An 18765-nucleotide genomic window follows, 5' to 3' on the forward strand; every position below is an offset into this window, starting at 1 on the left:
ATCAAGAGTATGCGATAATCGTTAAAACATTCAGAGACCCGATGGATGAAAAAAGACAGTATTTTAAGAAAGTGCAAGAGTCTGCAATAAAGGATATCGAGAGGTGTTTTGGTGTTCTTCAACAACGATGGCATTTTGTTAAAAATCCTTGTCGTCTATGGACTTTAGAAAGAATGAAATGTGCTATGTATGTGTGTATCATAATGCATAACATGATCATCGAGGACGCGGGAAGAGCAATATGTCCAACTTTCATACTGGACCCGGATCCACCACAGACTCCGGCAAGTATGGAGCAAAGACTCGAAAACTCGGATTCCGTGCGGTCAAGAGAGATACATAACGCACTAAAGGAAGATTTGGTCCAACATCTTTGGATGTATCGGCCTTTGCCTGGTGAAAACGATGATCAAAACGAGGGCAACAATGAAGACGATGATGAAGACAACAACGACGATGGCGAAGACGATGAAGACGACGAGGATGACGAAGAGGGCGAATGTGACGAGGGCGAAGATGACGACGACGACAACGACGACGAATAGTTTTTATTTTCATGTAATATTTATTTAATAAAATATTATTGTTATTTGATTATTCTTATTAAAAATTAAAAAAAAAACAAAAAATGTAAAAGTGACTGGGCGCCACGTGGCGCATAATGCCTGGGGGTGGAGAGTTATGACTACAGGCTGTTTTTGTAAAAAATCGTAACTCTGACTGGCGCCACGTGGCGCATAATGTCTGGATGTGGAGAGTTATGACTACACATGGTCTAATGACCACAGTCATGCAGACCATCCCCATCCACCCAATCAAATTTTTTTATATTTTCTTTTTTTTCTTATTTAATAATATAATGGCAAAGAATGAGATATAATATAAGTTGAGTGATAGAGTGATACGAGAAAGGAAAAACTAAATTGCCATTGAGTGACACACACACGACAATTGATGGAAAATTAATAAGAAAAATAAACCATAACACTTATCTTACCAAAACACGTATAATACATGGGTTGAATTATTGAAGGTTACATTTCATAAAAAATAAATAACATTTTTTTTTCTTTTTAATATTTCAATTTATAAGTGCAAGATCACTTGGTCCGATAAATTTTAAGGGTTTGGACAAATTAATGAAAATCCCGTAACTTCTAGATATAAAATTGTTCTCTTTAAATAGAAGTACTTAAATGTAGTTTTAAAAATATAGAGCAAGATGGTAAAAAATGATGTAAATATTTTGTTAGCATTTATACGTACTACCATTTAAGGGTTAGGCTAAACATATTTTTTTCTTATTTGTCCTACTCTTTCTTACATTTTTAATTTCTTTAACAATTTTATTTGACATATTGCTCTCTTCTAACATTTTTTTCTCATTTTATAGTTTCTTTTTAGGCTAAAAGTTGTGGTCACCGATTCACCGTGCAATTGTCTAGTTGGCAATCGGTGTTGCCGGCAAACACCATCCCACTCACAAAGTGCCGCTCAGCGTGAAGTTTATGGTGGAAAATTCACCGATAATCTTGCCGCTCAACCAAGAAATGCACCTAACTTGTTTCTTTATTTAATATAACACCTAAATTCATTTTTGGTTAATAACTTGTTTTTGTTAGCTTAACAAAAACTAAATACATAGGTTTGTATAAATTTTTTTTATAAACATTATGATATAAATTTTACCGAAAACGAATTTGTTTTGAAAAACAAATATTTTTTTTGTTTCGTAAACGACTTTCACACGTGCTTGTACCTATAAGTTTGGCAAAACATATTTACTTTTTCGACCACCTGACCACGATGGGTACTCAAAATTTATTACTTTTTAAATTTACGTTTATACTTTTTTTAATTATTAATGAATGTTATTAGTTTTAGTCGGTAATTTTTAAGCAATAAGTTATTAATGAATATTATTTTATTTTTATTTTAGTTAAATAAATATTATTTTATTTAAAAATTTAGGAAAGTAGTGAATTGGTGACCATTTCCTTGATATTGTAGAAGAGAGTGAAGTTGGGCAGGGTATTATGTGACGCTGATATGACATTGTAAGACGAGAAGTAAAATGGCACGTATACCTCATAATCTTGTAACATTAATCAATAACTATAAAGTTTTTACTTTTTTTAAACTCTTGTTGTTTTATTGTCCTTAATCATAATAATAAAAATAATTTATTTTACTCGTGTTGAGTGTTGATGCATTATTATATTTATGGCTGTATGCGTGAAAGAGACCTTAATACTATAAAGATAAAAAAATATATTAATAATATTACAATGTTTATAATAACAAAAACAAATTAAAATAAAAATGAATAGTTTTTTATTTGATTATTTAGTGGTGACTATAAAGTGAAAAAATGTTGGAGAGACTAATATATATGTAAATAATGTTAAGGGAAAATAGTAATTAATTTAATAAGTTTAAGACGGGGGAGTATATTCAGTAAAATTAGTATGGAGATGACTATGGTTATACAACCCACTCTTCGTACTCACTAGTCACCCACTACTCAAATGGGTTGCGGTGGTGTACACACCTGCCCGACTAACGTCCTGCTGAGTACATAAACAAAAAAAAATAAATAAAAAAATTAAACAAATGGAGTTTTGAAATTTGTAAGCATATATTATTTACAAGCAAATGGATGCATTAGATCAAACAAACACATAAATATAGGCTCATAGCTATTAACATTACTAATTTGTTTTATAAAATACACTATCTAAACTTCCTAGAACATAAAATGAAAAGTTGAACATGATTATTCACACAAACGCAAATAGCATGAAACTATAAAAGCAATTGTTACATCACAGTACATCTGTGTTAGGTTAGATGTGTAGAGAATCTGAAGATATTGATGAGTATACAATTGTCATAAAATTGTTATTTGGTAGAATTTTAATGTAAAATTAATTTTAAATAAAGAAGTTTGAGAACCACATATCAAATCAAAGTATGATGTAGTATATCAGCAGCAATGGAAAGCTTTGTGTTACTCTTAACACCACAAAGACATTAAACTCAACCAAATCGATAATAAAGTTAGTGCGATCAATACTTTTGAAGTATCATTGTACATTTTGAAAGCACAAAACGAAATAACGTGTTAAAACAACAATAATAATCCTAGCAAAGTTGGAGGAGATACAAGCAAAGTAATCACATTCTTATGGATTAGAAAACACGAAGGAAGCGAAGAACTTAGAATGGTCTCTTTGATGTAATACAGTAGTAGTGCAATTTATTTTCACAATTGGTAAATAGTTTTTGCGCTTTGTAAACTTCATTTGTTCCAGCGTCTTCCTTGCCCTGACTCTTATTTTATGCTACTTTCCCTATCTTCTATTTTATAAAACAATCCATCGCCTTTGTAAAATTTTCCCAGTTGGAATTAATTACAGGCAATATGTAAAAATTAGGTTTATTAAAATCAAATAACCCAAATATATAATATAATTATTGTGGATTTTCTCCTGACGGTGGTCTTCGATACCCGGAAATGAAGATAATCGGGTGGTCATTGAGCCGTTAATAATCCAAGTAGCCGTTAAAAAAGAACGTGCCTTTGCATCACAAGACACTAATAGCCTCCTTAATATACCAATGAGCTTTAGCTCAACTGCATTTAAGAGAAAGTGAAGATTTTAGTTTGAAAACAATTTAATAATTTATTTGTTATTTTTTCAAAAAAACTAAAAAATTTAAGACGTATATGGGCAGTGGGGTTTCCTTGAACAGAAGATGGTAGGTTTGAGCTACTCAACGCTAACTGGACCGCGAACATAAAGAGGTTGTCTTTTACCATTGGGTTACCACAGGTAACTGAGCTATCAAGGCTCAAATGATAAAAACCGAAACCAAAACAAAAACTGAAAACCGAAAAAACCAAAATCAAACAGTTTTAAAATTCTAGAAAGTAAAAACGGTTTTAACCTAAAACCAACATGAACCACACCACGTACACCCTTACTTTATGCAATCGCCGACATAAATGGCTCGTCTTCTACCAGCGGTTTGCTTCCACATGTAAATAAAGTTAGATTATCAATCATAAAAAATGAACATCTCTCCGTATGTATAAATAAAGTTACATATAAAATTTAAATAAATATAAAAAGGTAAAGGAAAATAAAACAAGAGGCCTATATAAATAATTGTGGTTCAAGTCAAAGGGTTAGGCCAGCGTTACACTTATAAATCGGAATCTGTCCACGTTATTCTTCTTCTTCTGCTACCAATCGCCACCAACAATACCGCCCTCATTATTATTATAACCATCTCCTTCATTCTCTACACTTCTTCTTCTTCTTCTTCTTCTTCTTCTTCTTATTATTATTATCATTAATACTATTAATTCACACTTATAAACTAATAATAATAACAACACACGCTTTTATACTTATAAACATATATTATATTCAGTTACACAGAGAGAGAGAGAGAGAGAGATCGGAAGAAAATGACGTCATCGAAGAAGTTCATCGTGGAAGTTGAACCGGCGGTTGAGGCGAAAGACGGCCGGCCGTCCATGGGACCGGTCTACCGCAGTGTCTTCGCTAAGGACGGTTTTCCGCCTCCGATCGACGGTTTGGATTCCTGCTGGGACGTTTTCCGGTGAGCCTTCTGTTATTTTAGATCTCATTTCGATTTCGATTTCGAGTTTCGTTGACCAGATTTGACCGGATTTGGATGATATTGTGTAATTAGGACATTTATTATGAATTTGACCTAAGTTTGACCAGATTTTGCTTTGCTTTGACTTGGATTGTGATTAGGTTTTTGGAGCATTTGTGTGGATGATTTTGTGTGATTAGGGTTGACTGGTGGTTAGTAAGTGTTTGTGTGTTGTTGTTTTTATTGTGTTTTTGTTTGATTTTGATTGCTGTTAGTTGATGCTTGGTAGTTATGATTAGTGATGTGTGTGTGTGTGGCGGTTATATGTTCAACCGATTGGATTTTGTTTTTGGATGATATAAAAGTATGTCATTAAAGTTAAAAGTTAAGTTGAGTTAGAGTGTCACTAATCTCTAGGTTAAACTTTGTTTGATAGATAAGTATAAAGGAAAATATTCTGTTATTTTGAAAACAGTTGCATGATAAAGATGACAAGATGTAAGATTCTCTAAGGTGATGATGAATGATGAATGATGATGATATCATCTTGTTTTTGGACAATTCTATGTGATCAGATATTGATCTGGATAATTTACTATTTTTAGTATTGGTGTTTTTTGTTTTTTTATATCTTTTTAAATGTTTGTTTTGGTTATGATACAGCTTGTCGGTGGAGAAATATCCTGATAATCGAATGCTTGGTACCCGTGAACTTGTGAATGGAAAGGTATACCGGTGCTTGCTACGAATAAGATTTAACTCTTTACGTTTCCTTTGTTTTACTCTGTGTTGACTGTTTATATGTATTTGTTGACTTTGTAGCATGGACCGTATGTATGGTTGACTTACAAGCAAGTATACGACAAGGTGATACAAGTTGGAAATGCTATCCGTGCATGTGGTGTCGAGCCAGTGAGTTACCTTCTGATGATAATTATTATTTCGCTTTGTCAATCTTTTTATTTATAATTTAAACATTCTTCAAGACTGTTTGCTTTACCTTATTGTCAGCATTTTTGATAACGTTACAATTTAATTTAATTTTGATGATGTAGGGGGGACGGTGTGGGATCTATGGTGCCAATTGTGCCGAATGGGTTATGAGCATGGAGGTACTTTACTGTTCTTTTTGGTTGTTTCTTGTTACTGATTTTTAAGCTATTAATAAGATCACACAATATGTTTTACTTCTATATTCATCTTCATCATTGTGCTTGCTCATCAAAAGCCAAAATAACCGTAAACAAGAACATCTTATCGTTTATCTTATCTTCTGTGCAAACTCTTGGTGCATCCATAATGGTAAAACCTAAATAAATATTTCACCATTAGTGAATTAAGTTGAAATTATTTTCTTAACACTGATAACCAATTATAGAAAAAAACTAGCCCATATCAAAATCTTGATCATCAATAATCAGCAAAATAAAGTTTAACGTAAAATTAAAGAACCTAAAAACCCTGCCTCAAGGCTTTCAAGGTCTTGAACTCTCGATAGTGTTCTAACTTCTAATACAATGATTTTAATGCAGGCATGTAATGCTCTTGGGTTGTACTGTGTACCTTTATATGATACCCTAGGTAAGTACTCAATGTTATTCCTTGATTGGGTTTTTAAAGATGTTTAACACTTTATTCTTTGGTGTTGCCTAACATTTATATTTAAACTTTATTATGTTCTTTGTACATGTAGGTGCCGGTGCCGTAGAATTCATTATTTGCCATGCTGAGGTTACAATTGCTTTTATAGAAGAGAAAAAGATCCCTGAGGTAAATTAGTCGATGTTCATCTTACATCGTTTAATTTGGTTAAAAATGACGCATCATAAATCTGTTTCAGGCTTTATATGGTTTTATATAATTAACAACTGTTGGTGTAGTTACATGGGAAAAAAATATTCCTTGGAAAGATTGCAGTTGATTTACTTATTTTCTTTATGTCGTGCAGTTGTTGAAAACATTTCCCGCAGCCGGAGAGTATCTAAAAAGTAAGTTGCTCATAATGTTTAATCTCATCTATTTCCATTTTAAAGATGCTAAACATATTTTCTTTAGCAATTGTGAGCTTTGGGAAAGTTACTCCTGAACAAAAAGAACAGTTTCAAAATTTTGGTGTGGCAACACATTCATGGGATGAGTTTTTGTCATTGGTATGCTCTTGCTATTATAATTTTCTACTATTTTTATTAATATGACTTTAGTCAATTTAGAGTTTGGTGTCTTATCTCAACTTGCAGGGTGATGATAAAAACTTTGAGCTACCATTGAAGAAAAAGAGTGACATTTGTACAATAATGTACACTAGTGGAACAACTGGTGACCCGAAAGGTGTTTTGATTTCCAATAACAGCATCGTAACACTTATAGCCGGTGTACGCCGTCTTCTAGGAAGTGCAAATGAATCAGTAGGTCCCATCCTTTTGTTTATAAGAAAGAAGGAAGAAAGTTTACTAATCTGAAGTCATATTTTGCAGTTGGATACAAACGATGTCTATCTCTCGTTTCTACCACTGGCTCATATATTTGATCGGGTGATCGAAGAATGTTTTATTAATCATGGAGCCTCTATAGGATTTTGGCGTGGGGTAAGACGGTTATTATAATATTTTAGAATAACTTATATTTTTGTTGTGTTATAATTTGGATTATTATACACACAGGATGTTAAATTGCTTATTGAAGACATTGGTGAGCTGAAGCCTACCATTTTCTGTGCTGTTCCTCGAGTCTTGGATAGAATTTATTCAGGTATTTATTTATTTATTTATTTATAAAGTCTTCATTGAGTTCTTTTTATTGTAAATAACTGTTTCTATATTTGTTAGGTTTACAACAGAAAATTGCTGCCGGTGGTTTTCTCAAACGTAACTTATTTAATCTAGCGTATACATAGTGAGTATTTATATTATTTGCAGTTGCAAGTTCTTTTAATTATTGTTGATATGGATTTGCTTGTTAAACTTGTGCAGCAAGTTAAAGAACATGAAGAGTGGGTTTAAACATTCAGAGGCATCTCCACTAAGTGACAAGATTGTTTTTAGTAAGGTGAGTGCATCAACTTAAAGTAGCTTCGATTTATTTTCTTGGCTTATACCTTATAACATAATAGTTTTTTTAATATTTATATTTATGTAATTTGAGCAGGTTAAACAGGGGCTCGGAGGAAACGTACGCATAATTCTTTCTGGAGCTGCTCCATTAGCTCCACATGTAGAAGCTTACCTTAAAGTGGTTGCATGTTCTCACGTCCTCCAAGGATATGGTATCACCCTTAGATTTCTTATTACTGTTTTTATAGTTAATTAGTATAGTACTCCACTATTTATGCTATTACTATGTACTTGTGTAGGATTGACTGAAACCTGTGCTGGAACGTTTGTCTCGTTGCCAAACGAGATAGATATGTTGGGCACAGTGGGCCCACCAGTACCAAATTTGGATGCTCGTTTAGAGTCGGTTCCCGAGATGAATTATGATGCCCTTTCAAGCAAACCACAGGGAGAAATATGTATTAGAGGCGATGTTCTGTTTTCAGGGTACTACAAGCGTGAGGATCTTACAAAAGAAGTTTTAGTTGATGGCTGGTTTCATACAGGTTCGTTCACCTTTGAAGATTTTTTAATTATTGAATATTATGTTTATAATGCATAAATAAAGTTTTTTTTATTTATATATTACTTGCAGGTGATATTGGTGAGTGGCAACCAGATGGAAGCATGAAAATCATTGATAGGAAGAAAAACATTTTTAAGCTTTCTCAAGGAGAATACGTGGCCGTTGAAAATCTTGAGAATGTTTACGGACTTGTTTCTGACATTGATGCAGTACGTTGACTAGTGATTAAAATGGGCTTTTTGTTTTAGATCGGGTCTAAAGGTTAAAGTGGGTTTTGTGTCAACCTGGGTGATTGGGTCAAATAGACTTTTGTTTTGGAATGGATCAAAATTTTGAATAGGTCATGGGTCAACTTGGGTTTTGGATTGTGTCTAATGAGCTTTTATTGTTTTGGAATGGGCTATGGGTCAGGTTTGGTTTTGAATTGGGTTACTGATCAATATGGGTTATGGGTCAAGTTGGGTTTTGGAATGGGTCAGATGGCCAATATGGGTAAGGTTGGGTTTTGGAACAGGTCAAATGGTCTATACGGGTCAAGTGTGGTTTTGAAACAGGTCAAATGGTCAGTATGGGTCAAGTTGGGCTTTGGAACAAGTCAAATGGTCAATATGGGTCAAGTTGGGTTTTTGAATGGGTCAAATGGTCTATAACTCTACATGGCTTATGGATCAAGTGGAGTTGATTTTTATAACCGACACAAAGGAACATTTTCATATTTCAGGTATGGATATATGGGAACAGCTTTGAATCATGCCTTGTTGCTGTTGTGAACCCCAATAAGCAAGCGGTCGAACGTTATGCTGCAACACATAATATTTCTGGGGATTTTGAGTCCCTGTGTGAAAATCCCAAGATTAAAGAATACTTACTGGGAGAGCTCGCCAAAATTGGAAAAGAGAAAAAGGTATTTATTTATTATCATTATCATTATTATTATTATTATTATATATTCGTAATGCTTTAATGTACCTGTATATCCTTTTCAAAGTATATTTAACTAAATGTAACCGTGTTGCAGTTAAAAGGTTTTGAATTCGTGAAAGCAGTCCACCTTGACCCTGTACCTTTTGACATGGAACGCGACCTTTTGACTCCGACATTCAAGAAAAAGAGGCCTCAAATGCTCAAACATTACCAGGTATATGTTTGTTTTCATTTTTACTACATCACATTTTACATTTGTTTTTTATTTTATTTTGTTTTTTATTATATTCCTTTTGCAGGATGTAATTGATAACATGTACAAGACTATTAACAAAAAGTAAACTACTGCATAAAGATGGTTTCTGCTGTGCTTGATTTAATGTTTTTATATCACTTTTTAGCAACTCTGGATTTGTTTTGAACCATAAGTTTTATTGTTATACTACTTTACAGGTTATGTTTCAAGATAATTTATGATGCATCATAATGTCGTCTGATAATATTATGTTTATTTGATCTTAATATGTGTAATTTTTAGATGTACTATAAACTTATATTATTATTGTAATTTATTTGTGAAACAAGTCTCTGTGGCTTTTCTAAAAAGCAAAAGGGTAAAGCAAAAGATTTTGTTTTCATATACTTTCAAATATTTAAATCATTTCCTTTTATCTTACCCATTTAAAAACTCAACTTCTTGGCGCCAAATTAAACAGTTATTAAAGTTATATTAGGAAGTAAAAAATGCTGAAAGCATTTTAGTTTTTGTGTTAGCTTCAAATGACTTTAACTATTGAAGGTGGTAGTATTTGGGGCTGTAAATGATTCGAGCAGCTTGGACCTGGTTCGGGCTCAAAGTTAAACAAGTAAACTTAGCTTGGCTCGCTTATCTTAACAAGCCGAAGTTGAAGGCTGAGTTCAACTAGTAAAATCTTGAGCCAACTTGTTTATTTTAAAATTTTTTATATGTTATAAGCACATATATATATAAAAACAAAAGCTGATATTTTTAATATACACATATTATCGAATTTATAACCTACCAAATTTAAACTTTACAAATTTTAAAATTTTGTTTATGATTTATATATCTCAAAATTTAGGCTTTAATTAAACAAGTGAGCCAGCTAACCAGTGAGTAGAGGTAGCAATATGAGTGAGTTGGGTTGGATTTAGGTGATGGATCAGGATGGATTTTTAAAATAGAGGGTTAGAATGGATATGGGGCCAGGATGGATTTTTAAAATAGAGACATACAAAGGGTTTTAAAAACCCCTAAAAAAATATTCAAAAAAATAATAACTCAAAATATAAATAAAAAATGCAAAATGTAAAATAACTAAAATGTTTCTCCCATCCTCCTCGTTCATTTAAAAAAAAAACTTTTTGTTCCGGTTCAATTTCTAGTTTTTCGGGGTTTTTTTTGTTCGGTTTTATTTTTTTTTCATTTCGGTCGGTTTCGGTATCTGCTCGGTTTCAATGATTTCGGTTTCGATTTCTCGGTTTTTTCGGTTTCAGTGTTATTTTGTTTTAGTCAGTTTTTCGGTTTCATTTCGTTTTTTTTGTTTCGTTTCGATTCATTTGTTTTATTTTTGTCGGCTACGTTTCAGTTTATTTATTTCGTTTTGGTAAGCTTTTTGGTTGCATTTCGCTTTTTTTTTGTTTCGTTCTGGTCAGTTTTTCGGTTTCATATCGGTTTTTTTTGTATCGTTTTGGTCGTTTTTCTATTTCGGTTTAGTTTCGTTTCAGTTTTTTTGTTTCGTTTGTCGGTTCGGTGTTTTTGATTCGTTTTGGTCTGGTTTTTAAATTGCATTCAGTTTTTTTATGTTTCCTTTTGGCCAGTTTTTCAGTTTCAATTCGGTTTTTTTGTTTCGTTTCGGTCGTTTTTCTCTTTCGATTCAGTTTCGTTTCGGTTTGTTTGTTTCGCTTTGGTCGGTTCAGTGTTTTTGTTTTGTTTTGTTTTGGTCAGGTTTCAGTTGCATTTCGTTTTTTTTTTGTTTCGTTTGGTCATTTTTCTATTTTGATTCAGTTTTGTTTTGGTTTTTTAGTTTGTTTCGGTCGATTCGGTGTTTTTGGTTCGTTTTGGTCGGTTCGGTGTTTTTGTTTTGTTTTGGTCCGCTTTTCAGTTGCATTTCGCTTTTTTTTTGTTTCGTTTTGGTCAAATTTTCGGTTTCATTTTTTGTTTCGTTTTGGTCGGTTTTCTATTTCAATTCAGTTTTGTTTCGGTTTGGTCGATTCAGTGTTTTTGTTTAGTTTTGGTTAGCTTTTCGGTTGCATTTCGCTTTTTTTGTTTCGATTTGGTCAGTTTTTCGGTTTCATTTCGTTTTTTTTTCGTTTTGGTCGTTTTACTATTTCGGTTCAGTTTCGTTTTTGTTTCATATTAGTCAGTTCGGGGTTTTTGTTTCGATTTGATCGTTTTTTGGGTTTCGATAGTTTGGGTATTTTGAAATAAATAAATTTTGGATAACTTGGATATTTTGTTTTGACTCATTTTAACCTATAAATGAATCTCACTTGTATATTTCCAACCCATCCTGACTCATTTGATGAAATTTTATGATCCATCATAACCCATTTTACTTTTAAAGTTTATCCATCTTGACCCAAAACAACCCATTTGGGTTGGGTTTGCCACCCTTACCAGTGAGGTTAGTGAGACCCGGGTTCATCTCGTTTACAAAGGGCCGATTTCGATACAGCCATGGGCCTTTCAAAATTCTAGCATTATTTAGGGCCGTCCAAACCGCTCGACTCTCGAACTCGCTCGCCGCTCACTCGAAAATTGCTCGGAAAATGCTCGCTCGTTTTTTCGCTCGATTGAAAACGAGCCGCTCTGCTCGGTTCGGTTTGTAAACGAGCCAAGCAACGAGCAAGGGTATGCTCGGTTCGGCTCGGCTCGAATATTTTTTATTTATTTTATATATAATTATATATGAACAAATATATAAATATATAGACAAAACACATAAATATAAGCTTACAATTATTTTTACCCCTTAAAATTTTTAATATTCCATTAATTTTATAGTTTTATTTGTTCAATTCAAGTTTTTAGAAAACTAAAAGTTTGTTTACATGATAATTATATCTCACTCTAAACTTATTTATAATAAAAATTTACAATATATTACATGTTTGTCTAAAAACTACTAATTTATTTATAAAATATATTATTTACAACATTTAAATTTGTTTCTTATTGAATTTTTTAAAGTGAAAAATAAATAAATAATGTTCGAAATCGCTCGATGTTCGATCGAAAAATGCTCGATTTGATTTTGGCTCGTTTCGGTTTTCGCTCGGTTCGAATTTTAGCCGCTCGGTTCGGTTCGGTTGTAAACGAGCCAAGCAACGAGCAACCCTTCGCTCGGTTCGGCTCGGCTCGTGAACAGCGCTAGCATTATTACAAGCTCTATGACAAGCCAAGGAAAAAAACTTAGAAAAATGAATAACTAGCCAGAGTGGTATGTTTAGATTTGATGTTTTGTCCAACTACTGTTTTGTAGGTAGATGTCATGTTATTCGGAAAATACTCGACACTTATGTTACCGAAGCAAAAACAAGTTGACAAAGAACACGAATTTGTTGCACAATCTACATTCATATTGAAACTCAAGGTGTTGCCAAATTTACACCAAAACAACCGAAAACAACTTCAAAAAGCTAACTTGAAGTGAGAAACAAATCTACTCTAAAGCTAATGAAAGATAACAAGAAAGAGGAGGAGAGCTTTCTTTTAAACCCTCTCTTCACTACTTTCTTCCGTCTTCCAAACACACCTTTATAAACATTAAATACACCAAAACTCGCAACTAAAAACATCATTTCCATAGATTCATGCGTTGACCGCATCCTTGATCTTGACTTACGCCAATGTGTAACTTGAGATTGAGACTTCAGCAGGTGAAGCAGAATGGATGTACACAAACTCCATGCTTTTGCCAGCTGCCAATGAACTAACCCATGTTGGGAACCCGTATGAACCACTCGGGCTCTTGGTTAGACCCCATAGAGGACCGTAGAGTTTAGAGACTGATAGGTTAAGGTTCTTGATTGTCTTCCCGGATTTGTTGGTCACTACTGCTGAGTATCTGTAGTATGTTTTCCCATTTGCTACCCATGAAGAAGTTGTCTTTTGTTCAATTGCAATGGGAGCTAAACAAAGTAACAAGAATCTTGAATCAGAATTTTTCAAAAAGATAGCATAGTTTTATAAAAATGCAACAATTTTTAAAGTAGCATAGTTTTATAACTTTTATTCACAAATTAGTGAAAAGGATGAATATTTTATCTCAAATTATTCAAAGAAAGTTAAGGCATAAACTTGAATAAAATTTCTTTAAAAAAATTGCAAATTTTTTATCACATTTTCAATAATGCAACAATCTTTAATTTGGACAAAGCTTAATTTTATTTTACTCATAAATTGTTAAGAAAAGATCAATACTTTATCCCAAATTATTCAAAGAAAATAAAGACAGAATCTTGAATCAAGATTTCTCAAAAAGATTGCAAATTTTTATTTTATTTTCAAGAATGCAACAATTCTTTAATCTGGACAAGTTTTATTTTTCCATATTTTTAACTTAGTAAAAAAAGATTAAAACTTTGATATAAAAAGATTAACATTTACCTTCAAGTGGAGTTTCTTTAACTGGATTAGGATGTGGTTGAACAGCAACAGGCTTAGCAACAGGAATTTCAACTGCAAACAATATGAAACAAATTTAATAAAAAGAAACCTATACAAAACTCAAATGTACACAAACTGAAACATACCAGGAAGCAGTTGGTTGTAACCACTATGACCACCATGTAACCGGGCCAATATACCAAGAAGCGGGGCGTTGTTATAAGTAGCAGGTTCGGTCTGCTCATAATTGTCTCTATGGTCAGCAAAATTGTCATAAGCATCAGGCCCACCAACGATAGCACCGGTCAAAATATTCGGGTCACTCGCTTTTCTACTAAACCATGTTGCATAACCACCTCTACAACTTACAAACGACGGGTCAACCTTAACCGACACAATAGATGAACCTCTATGGTGAACTTGTTTAGGGTAGTTGTTTCCGTATCCAACCATGTAACTTGTTGCCCTTGGATTGTCTCCAAGAATGTAATCCACCTAAGAAAAGAAAACAACTTTTAGACACATTTTTAAAAAAATATTTATAACTTAACAAAAAGTATAAAAAGGAAGTTATGTTTACTTGTGACTTGGCGAAAGCGAGTAGCTGTGACGGGGCAACGCTGCCCGAAGCACAATGTAGGTTTTTTCGGGCAGACGTTAAGTAGTCAGCATAGACTGTTAGAAGGAAAGATGCACTTGTGACAAATTGCAAGTTGTTCCATCTTTGCTTGTAAATTAGACCACCAGGAGTTTTTTGAACATTTTGGGTACTCTTGCCTAGACATGAACACATGAAGAATTCTGCTTTTTCTTGGTACTTTCCAAATACTGAAGCATGGTTATTGGCTTTCCCTCCCATTAAAAACTATACCAAAAAAAAAAAAAATACAAAACCATTAATGAATTAGCTCTAAATCTATATACAAAAATGAATATTTACACACACACATATACACGTCACTAGTTTTTTTATATAAAATAACACCATAAAAGCGAACATTTTATGTTTTAATTTGAGTGTTATAACTACGCGTCAAGATTTTTCCACAATGGTATGTTAGGATTTCGAAAATTTCAACCCCGTATTTTTATTAAAAAAAGAAAATAAAAATTTGGACGTTTTTACCCCCCACAAGTTGACCTTTTTTTAGTATAATATTGTAATGTATATACATTGTGGTTTAAGGTTTAGAATAAAAAATACCTTAGCTACAAGTGTCTGGACCCCGGCATACTTAACGTCCCAACCGAACTCCGTCATGGCCCACCCGGTCCCACCGAGGGCGTCTCCGTTTTTGCCAAGATAATCCAAGTAATACTGACTGTTTGTAGCCTTATACAACCAAGCAGCTGCCCATAACAATTCATCCTACCCATTTTCAAAAACAAAAAAAAAAAAACATTAGAAGGGTAAAAATGTAATTTCACAAAGGTGTCTTAGAAACATAAAATTGGTAGTTGGGGGAGATTGTGATCACATACAGCGTATCCACTGACAGAACGGTAGTACTTCTGGGCCACACTGATGCTACTGTCATATTTGCCCCTGTATTTGTCCGCAAAGTCGAATAGCTGAGGAGGAAAAGAGTTGAAATTAGTGTAAGTATCTAGGGGTAAAATAGGAAATAGAATGGAGACTGGTGAGCTTGGGTGTGATACAATACTCCCACCGACAATGTTAATTTACATTTTAGATTCTTTGTAGTGTTAACATCGACGGTGGTCAGTAAATCTGTACGGTGCGTCCACATGGTACGTGTTGAACATTAATATCCACCGAACATGTTCCACGAATAATTTTGATACAACTATACAACCTAATAAATTCTAACACTATTATAAACTTAGTAGACATGACGACACGAACCTGTTTGATATAAATGGTATGGTCAGTTTTAGGTGGAACCCGTTAACTTCTTTAACTAAATGCGTTGGGTATTTTATGTCAAAACTTTTAACTACAAAGAAAAGTTATATAACATTTTATAATAAAAATATAGTTTTATATATTTTATTGTAAAAATGTAAAAGTTTTATGTAATTTTATATATTATGTAAAAAAAAATTAAAAACACTTTCGGGTCAAACGGTTTGTATTCAGGTAAACCTGTAAATATGCATTTCAGGCTTTCCTTAACGTGTCTGACAAGAGTTTCGGGTTAAGGCCGTATTCATAGTTAAGGTTCGTGTCAGATTAGACTCGCCAAGACGCCAACCATGAACATGATCCATTTCACAAAAGTAATACTTTTTTTGGCAGAACTAAAATTTGTAGGTTCAGGGATAATCCAAATAATCTGTACACTCTGCGTTAAAGTAGTTTACTAGTCTGAATTTATTAATTGTAGCTCTGGAAAATAGTTTAGATTAAGGGGTGTGGGGGCTTTAGTGGGGACTCCAGCAGAGTCAAGAACCAATAATATTATGACTTGTGGCAGAGAGAGATCCTGGATTAGGGGGGTGTTGGCGCCCCCGCTAGCGCCCCTGGCCCCTGGTGTGGGTAGCGCCCCTCTAGCGCCCCACATCCTCTCTCTCTTCTCCCGCTACCATGCTCACGGGTGGTGTTGGAGCACCCTCTAGCGCCCCCTTAGTGTGGTACTAGCGCCTGGGGCGCGAGCGGAGGGGCTCTAGCGCCCCCTTTGAAGCCCCCACACCCCTAGTCTTAAAGTGAAGAGAGTGGGGACAGTGACTATCCTATATATGTAAAAAGTAGCAACCTAGTTAACTATGCTAAGTTAAAGTGTTAAATCGCCAACTACTCGCCAGACAATAAAGTTCATAACTGTAACTGCTTTCACACTAACCGCTTTTGCTAACTTACGCCTACCTTTTTACTAACTAACACCTCACACAATTATGTAAAAAAAACAATTAACTTTTAGTAATAATATTAATAATGAACGAACCTGATAGGCATGTGTGAGAAGCTTTTTGGAGTAAGCCGTGTTAGAGCGATGGAACACGATTGAGGCGGCTGCCATAGCGGCTGCGGTTTCACCGGCGAGGTCAGAACCAGGGTTATTTTGGTCAATTCGGTAGGCCGATCGAGAAGTTGTCATGTCCTCTGGCCTTTGCCAGCAATAGTGGTCAGTGTTACCATCTCCCACCTATGGTAAAACGGTAATTAGACAATTAAATTAGTAAAACAATAGTTACATCAACATCAATCACTATAATGTGATATTAACGTGTGGGCCCTGTTATACAGGACCCACCATAGACGTAGACAAATAATATTTTTCTATATTTTTATTTAGCATATAGTATTTGTTTTCACGTGTAGCATATAAAAAAAAGTAACACCGGATTAAAGTGTACCTCGCCATATAGAACATGAGGTTGCGGGTGAGCTTTAACAAGATAATCAGTACCCCATTTCACCGCATCCATAGCATGACCAAGCTCGCCACTCGCACCCATCTGACTCCCGTATTCAATAATACTCCACGACATCATCGTAACCGTAAACGCCATTGGAAGCCCAAATTTAACGTTGTCCCCAGCATCATAATACCCTCCGACCAAATCCACCTTCAAAATTTCAAAATTCGAATAATTTAAAAACCAATATTATTTTAAAACCGGACCCAATTGGGAAATTCATATCCTAACTTAAACGTTGACCAGCGTTGACCAAATAAAAATGAAAGTCAAACTTACCCCGCTGACTTTCCCATCACGGAGCCCCGAATCCCCTCTCCATTTGACTCTCTGATTACCCGGGAGATAACCGGATCTTTGAGCCTCAAAGAACAAAATGCTTTTGCTTAAAGCCGCACCGTAGTCATGTGCACCTGCTAAAGCCAATGGTACAACTCCCATAAGCACAAACAGAGCAATGCCCATTAATTTACCCATCATAGGACAATGTTGGTATAATTAACTAGCTAGAGTTAATTAAGTTTAAGAAAAAAGAAAGTGATGAGAGAGATGGAGAGTTGGGAAGAAGGTGAAAGAAATGGTTAGTATATATGGAGGAGAAGTAAGGGAAGATGACTAAAGTTTGGATTAATAAATGTATTTTTATTTATTAATATTATTATGTGACCGAATTATGGAAAAAAATTTGATGTTTTTGTAAGTATGAACAGGTGTACAAAAGAGAGCAAAGCATGTGACTTTGTTGGGATTCATTTACTCAGAAAGATCGGTGGTTATTATTATTATTATTATTATTATTATTATTATTATTATTATTATTATTCTTTTTTATAAGTTTTAACACATGGATATATGCATTGCAAAGATTATGCTTCAACAAGGTTACAATGTTAATAGAATTAACCAATATAGTAGTAACCTAATATAATATTATTGACACCCTTTGGCGCGAGCAAGCTTGAGATTCTTCAATATTTAAAATTATGATGATAGTTTATTGAAGACGATGTCTGGTAACATATGATGGATAACATATGATGGATGCTCGTTAGCTTATTATATATAACGCTGAAGAAAAGACTACAAGTCTACAACGTAATGAGATACAAATGATATCCTATTTCCGTCACATATGTCTCATTTACTACTTACACTTAAATTGTTAAACTGTTGTAAACATATTTTTAGGTGATGTGATTTCAGGAAATTTACATTACAAAGTTAAGATATTTTACTATTGCACATAAACTACTTTGTGCTTCTTAAGTAGTTATGTGGTTTGATAATGTAGTATTTAGTTAAGTTTTTCATTTAATGATTTTATTAAAATTTTAAAGTCATTCTAGGACTTTGAATACAGGCAAATTTATGGTATTATGGAACACCGCTTCATCCATCCAAGAGATAGTGATTTTGCTCTATATTTTAATTAAAAAATAAAAAGTAAAATTTATTTAATATACATGGGTAATAACCGATTATATAACCATCCGAACTAATTGGCACAAATATACGTGGTATTAAAGTTATCAGAAAAAAAGAATAATAAAATGTCGCAGTTAATGTCTTTCATTCCCTAC

The 18765-nt window shown here is 33.7% G+C and overlaps 2 protein-coding genes across 2 annotated transcripts; one reads left to right on the forward strand and one right to left on the reverse strand.

The window, feature by feature from the left end:
* The first annotated feature begins 4419 nt into the window (after nt 1-4419).
* Nucleotides 4420-9619, forward strand: LOC143627274 (long chain acyl-CoA synthetase 4-like). The gene is made up of 19 exons (XM_077097133.1): nt 4420-4632; nt 5296-5359; nt 5455-5544; nt 5688-5744; nt 6165-6213; nt 6326-6402; nt 6581-6620; nt 6688-6782; nt 6870-7037; nt 7107-7217; nt 7293-7380; nt 7458-7524; nt 7602-7677; nt 7777-7894; nt 7982-8227; nt 8317-8456; nt 8969-9151; nt 9266-9385; nt 9471-9619. The coding sequence occupies exons 1-19, from the start codon at nt 4478-4480 to the stop codon at nt 9510-9512; spliced, it is 1986 nt and encodes a 661-aa protein (XP_076953248.1). The 5' UTR covers nt 4420-4477; the 3' UTR covers nt 9513-9619.
* Nucleotides 9620-12829: 3210 nt separating this feature from the next.
* Nucleotides 12830-17754, reverse strand: LOC143627275 (endoglucanase 6-like). Its single transcript, XM_077097134.1, has 9 exons — nt 17465-17754; nt 17123-17335; nt 16711-16911; nt 15287-15376; nt 15009-15173; nt 14385-14669; nt 13951-14299; nt 13805-13876; nt 12830-13326 (listed from the first exon to the last, which is right to left on the reverse strand). Exons 1-9 carry the CDS (start codon nt 17663-17665, stop codon nt 13037-13039), a joined length of 1866 nt encoding a protein of 621 aa, XP_076953249.1. The 5' UTR covers nt 17666-17754; the 3' UTR covers nt 12830-13036.
* Nucleotides 17755-18765: the final 1011 nt, after the last annotated feature.

The sequence above is a fragment of the Bidens hawaiensis genome, unplaced genomic scaffold (genome assembly GCF_021521415.1).
Source record: "Bidens hawaiensis isolate Kalapana, Puna unplaced genomic scaffold, B.hawaiensis_p1.1 tig00004618_1, whole genome shotgun sequence".
In the NCBI taxonomy this organism is placed as follows: domain Eukaryota; kingdom Viridiplantae; phylum Streptophyta; class Magnoliopsida; order Asterales; family Asteraceae; genus Bidens; species Bidens hawaiensis.

Bases quoted from the DNA above. Each gene is read 5' to 3' on its own strand.
- LOC143627274 (XM_077097133.1), top strand. From the start codon at position 4,478: ATGACGTCATCGAAGAAGTTCATCGTGGAAGTTGAACCGGCGGTTGAG. The intron at 4,633-5,295 runs GTGAGCCTTCTG...GTTATGATACAG, and splicing joins TCCTGCTGGGACGTTTTCCG to CTTGTCGGTGGAGAAATATC. The intron at 5,360-5,454 runs GTATACCGGTGC...TTGACTTTGTAG, and splicing joins GTGAACTTGTGAATGGAAAG to CATGGACCGTATGTATGGTT.
- LOC143627275 (XM_077097134.1), bottom strand. From the start codon at position 17,665: ATGATGGGTAAATTAATGGGCATTGCTCTGTTTGTGCTTATGGGAGTT. The intron at 14,670-15,008 runs GTATTTTTTATT...TTTTTGGTATAG, and splicing joins TCCAGACACTTGTAGCTAAG to TTTTTAATGGGAGGGAAAGC. The intron at 13,877-13,950 runs GTATGTTTCAGT...TATTGTTTGCAG, and splicing joins TTACAACCAACTGCTTCCTG to TTGAAATTCCTGTTGCTAAG.